The sequence below is a fragment of the Choloepus didactylus genome, chromosome 19 (genome assembly GCF_015220235.1).
Source record: "Choloepus didactylus isolate mChoDid1 chromosome 19, mChoDid1.pri, whole genome shotgun sequence".
In the NCBI taxonomy this organism is placed as follows: domain Eukaryota; kingdom Metazoa; phylum Chordata; class Mammalia; order Pilosa; family Megalonychidae; genus Choloepus; species Choloepus didactylus.
This window is the reverse complement of record NC_051325.1, coordinates 7917779-7923194: the sequence shown is the minus strand read 5'-3', so window position 1 is coordinate 7923194 and position 5416 is coordinate 7917779. Positions and strand designations below refer to the sequence as shown.

Below are 5416 nucleotides of genomic sequence, written 5' to 3'. Positions count from 1 at the left end.
AATCGAATCCAGCAGCACATTAAAAGAATTATACACCACGACCAGGTGGGATTTATTCCAGGTATGCAAGGCTGGTTCAACACAAGAAAATCAATTAATGTAATACACCACATCAATAAATCAAAGCAGAAGAACCACATGATCATCTCGATTGATGCAGAAAAGGCATTTGACAAAATTCAACATCCTTTCCTGATGAAAACACTTCAAAGGATAGGAATAGAAGGGAACTTTTTCAATATGATAAAGGCAATATATGAAAAACCCACAGCTAACATCACACTCAATGGGGAGAGACTGAAAGCTTTTCCTCTAAGATCAGGAACAAGACAGGGATGCCCACTATCACCATTGCTATTCAACATTGTGCTGGAAGTTCTAGCTAGAGCAATTAGGCAAGAAAAAGAAATAAAAGGCATCCAAATTGGAGAGGAAGAAGTAAAACTTTCACTATTTGCAGATGAGATGATTCTATATGTAAGAAATCCAGAAAAATCTACAGCAAAGCTACTAGAACTAGTCAATGAATACAGCAAAGTAGCAGGCTACAAGATCAACACGCAAAAATCTGTAGTGTTCCTATACACAAGTAATGTGCAACAAGAGGAGGAAATCAAGAAGAAAATCCCATTTACAATAGCAACCAAAAGAATCAAGTATTTAGGAATAAACTTAACCAAGGACACAAAAGACCTTTACATAGAAAATTATAAGAAACTGCTAAAAGAAATTGAACAAGACCTGAAAAAATGGAAGAACATACCATGTTCATGGATTGGAAGACTAAATATAGTTAAGATGGCAATTTTACCTAAACTGATTTACAGATTCAATGCAATACCAATTCAAATCCCAACAACTTACTTTACAGAAATAGAAAAACCAATAACTAAATTTATTTGGAAGGGTAAGATGCCCCGAATTGCCAAAAATGTCTTGAGAAAGAGGAGTAAAGTGGGAGGTCTCACACTACCTGACTTTGAAGCATATTATAAAGCTACAGTGCTCAAAACAGCATGGTACTGGCATAAGGACAGATATACTGATCAATGGAATTGAATTGAGTGTTCAGAAGTAGACCCTTACATCTATGGACAACTGATCTTTGATAAGGCAGTGAAGCCGAAGCAACTGGGAAAGAGCAGTCTGTTCAATAAATGGTGTTTGGAGAACTGGATATCCATTTCCAAAAGAATGAAAGAGGATGTCCATCTCACACCTTATACAAAATTAACTCAAAGTGGATCAAAGACCTAAACATTAGCACCAAGACCATAAAACTCTTAGAAGAAAATGTAGGGCAATATCTTAAAGATCTTGTGAAAGGAGGTGGTTTCTTAGACCTCACACCCAAGGCAAGAGCAACCAAAGAACAAATAGACAAATGGGATCTCCTCAAAATTAAACACTTTTGTACATCAAAGGACTTTGTCAGAAAAGTAAAAAGGCAACCTACACAATGGGAGATGATATTTGGAAACCACATATCAGATAAGGGTTTAATATCCCGAATATATAAAGGAATCCTGCATCTCAATAACAGAAAGACAAACAATCCAATTACAAAATGGGCAAAAGACATGAACAGACATTTTTCTGAAGAGGAAATACAAATGGCTCAAAAGCATATGAAAAAATGCTCAACTTCACTGGCTATTAAGGAAATGCAAATCAAAACCACAATGAGATATCATCTCACACCTACCAGAATGGCCATTATCCAAAAAACAGAAAATGACAAGTGCTGGAGAGGATGTGGAGAAAGAGGCACACTTATTCATTGTTGTGGGAATGTAGAATGGTGCAACCACTCTGGAAGACAGTATGGAGGTTCCTCAGGAAGCTAAATATAGATTTTCCATATGACCCAGCTATTCCATTGCTGGGTATATACTCAGAGGAACTGAAACTTAAGACACAAACAGACATTTGTAAACCAATGTTTTTTGCAGCATTATTCACAATTGCCAAGAGATGGAAACAGCCCAAATGTCCATCAAAGGACGAGTGGATAAACAAACTGTGGTATATACACATGATGGAATATTATGCAGCTGTAAGACAAAACAAAGACATGGATCATGTAATAATGTGGATGAACTTTGAGGACATTATGTTGAGTGAAGTTAGCCAGAAACAAAAGGACAGATTCTGTATGGTCTCACTAATATGAACAGACATTAATGAACAAACTTTGGGAGTTAAAAGCTGACAACCCAGGCGACCAGGAGATAGAAGGAGGGCAGAGATCAGCCATTTGACGCTGAAGGACTACAGAATGTTTAGGATTGATTGCATAGATCCAGAAATAGATAGCATAATACTGTGTGATGGTAGCACGGTATTGTAAGTACACTGAACAAAGATGTCTGTGAGTAAAGCTGAAAGAGGTGGGATAGGAGAATGTATGACACCAGAAGTAAAGATAGATGATAAAGACTGGGACTGTATAACGTGGCAAAAACTGGAGTGGCCAATGACTGTTACTAAATATACAAATATAAAAATGTTTTTGCATGTGGGAAAGCAAGTGAATGTCAACCACGTAGAAATTTGAAAAAGGGATGGTATTCAGGAAAAAACATAATCAAAGCAAACTGGAGTCTATGGTCAACAGTAACATTGTAATATACCTCCATTAAATGTAACAAAGGCAATACGCCAATGCTAAATGTATATGAGAAGGGGATATAGGGGAGTAATATGGGATTCTTGGTAGTGGTGTTATTTGCTGTCCTTAGTAGTATATTGTATTGTATGACATGTTATTTTTCTTTTTATCATTTTTTCTTATTGATAAAAAAAATTTTTTTTCTTGTAGTAATCAGTATGTTCAAGTGCTGATTGTGGTGATAAATGTACAACTTTATGATGATACCATGAACAACTGATTGTACACTATGGATAAATGTATGGTATGTGAATATAACTCTATAAAACTGTAGGAAAATATATATATAGGAGTAAAAGTGTTGGAGAAAACATGGTGAGAGGGATGATGCCTCACTAATATGGACTAACTACAATGTGTAAACTCAGAATTGAATCTTAGAACATAGCCTAACGTGGACACAATAATTGTAATAGTCCCTAGATTGTAAGCTCTTACAGCAGTTAACTCTATCCCTGAATTGTAAGGCCTATCTCTAAACTTTAAGATGCTGATCCCCTAGCGTATGTTGTCACAAACATTGGGACTGGCGGTTTGATGTGCTGAGCCCTCAAGCATGGGACTTGCCCTTATGAAGCTCATTACCACAAAGGAAAGTCTAAAGTTGTATGTAATGGTGCCTAAGAGTCTCCCCCTGAGTACCTCTTTGTTGCTCAGATGTGGCCCTCTCTCTCTCTAACTGAGCCATCTCGACAGGTGAACTCGCTGCCCTCCCCCCTACGTGGGACCCAACTCCCAGGGTTGTAAATCTCCCTGGCAACGCAGAGTATGACTCCAGGGGATGAATGTGGACCCAGCATCGTGGGACTGAGAGTATCTTCTTGACCAAAAGGGGGATGCAAAATGAGACGAAATAGTTTCAGTGGCTGAGAGATTCCAAATGGAGTCGAGAGGTCACTCTGGTGGACATTCTTATGCACTATATAGATAACACCTCTTAGGCTTTAATGTATTGGAATAGGTAGAAGTAAATACCTGAAACTACCAAACTCCAACCCAGCAGTCTGGACTCCTGAAGACAATTATATAATAATGTAGATTACAAAGGGTGACAGTGTGATTGTGAAGACCTTGTGGATCACACCCCCTTTATCTAGTGTATGGATGGGTGGAGGAATGGGGATGAAAACTAAAGGACAGAGAGCCGAGAATGAGAGAAGACTTGGGCGTCTGACCTGCACACCGTGCCTCCTCTCACTTCGCTCTCGCGGCCTTCCCGCCCTCTGTCCTGCTTGCTGCACAGAACACCTTCCACCATGGCCACCTCAGCAAGTTCCCACTTGAACAAAGGCGTCAAGCAGGTATACATGGCTCTGCCCCAGGGCGAGAAAGTCCAGGCCATGTATATCTGGATTGATGGCACTGGAGAAGGACTGCGCTGTAAGACCCGCACCCTGGACAGTGAACCCAAGTGTGTAGAAGAGCTGCCTGAGTGGAATTTTGATGGCTCTAGTACTTTTCAGTCTGAAGGCTCCAACAGTGACATGTATCTCACCCCTGTTGCCATGTTTCGGGACCCTTTCCGCAAGGACCCCAACAAGCTGGTGTTCTGTGAAGTCTTCAAGTACAACCGAAAGCCTGCAGAGACCAATTTAAGGCACTCCTGTAAACGGATAATGGACATGGTGAGCAACCATCACCCATGGTTTGGAATGGAGCAGGAATATACCCTGATGGGGACAGATGGACACCCCTTTGGCTGGCCTTCCAACGGCTTCCCTGGGCCCCAAGGCCCGTATTACTGTGGAGTGGGAGCAGACAGAGCCTATGGCAGAGACATCGTGGAGGCCCACTACCGGGCCTGCTTGTACGCCGGCATCAAGATCGCGGGAACGAATGCTGAGGCCATGCCTGCCCAGTGGGGATTCCAGATAGGACCCTGTGAAGGCATCGACATGGGAGATCATCTCTGGGTGGCCCGTTTCATCTTGCATCGTGTATGTGAAGACTTTGGCGTGATAGCGACCTTCGATCCTAAGCCCATTCCTGGAAACTGGAACGGTGCCGGCTGCCATACCAACTTCAGCACCAAGGCCATGCGAGAAGAGAATGGTCTGAAGTACATTGAGGAGTCCATCGAGAAACTAAGCAAGCGGCGCCAGTACCACATCCATGCCTACGATCCCAAGGGGGGCCTTGACAATGCCCGGCGCCTAACTGGATTCAACGAAACCTCCAACATCAATGATTTCTCTGCTGGTGTAGCCAACCGTGGTGCCAGCATCCGCATTCCCCGGATGGTTGGCCAGGAGAAGAAGGGCTACTTTGAAGACCGCCGCCCCTCTGCCAACTGTGACCCCTTTGGGGTGACAGAAGCCCTCATACGCACGTGTCTGCTCAACGAGACTGGCGACGAGCCCTTCCAGTACAAGAACTAAGTGGACTTAGACCTCCAGCCATCAAACCCCTCCCAGTTCTTCACCCCACTCCCACTTTTCCTGTCTCCCAATTGTCCTACTAACTGTAACTCAAAGGGCAGAATATCAAGGTCTTTTTTTTCCCTTGTGCCCAGTTAATAACTCTTGCTTTTTTGGGTCAGGGTAGAGGAGTCAAGTTCTTAATCTCTTCACACCCACCCCATCCCCCTTCTTATCCTATTACAGAAGCTTTGGAAGACTGAGGAAGTAGTGCATTAGTGAGGAGGGGCGGGAGGGGCAACATAACCACTGGTTCCATTTAATCAGGTGTGTTTGTCCACTAGGCATAGTCCAGTCTGGACAGGGAACATCTGTGTTTGTGAAAGGA

The 5416-nt window shown here is 42.4% G+C and overlaps 1 protein-coding gene across 1 annotated transcript; it reads left to right on the top strand.

Annotated features, from left to right (window-relative positions):
• Positions 1-3817: 3817 nt before the first annotated feature.
• Positions 3818-5178, top strand: LOC119515481 (glutamine synthetase-like). Its single transcript, XM_037811470.1, has one exon. It carries the CDS (start codon positions 3928-3930, stop codon positions 5047-5049), a length of 1122 nt encoding a protein of 373 aa, XP_037667398.1. The 5' UTR covers positions 3818-3927; the 3' UTR covers positions 5050-5178.
• Positions 5179-5416: the final 238 nt, after the last annotated feature.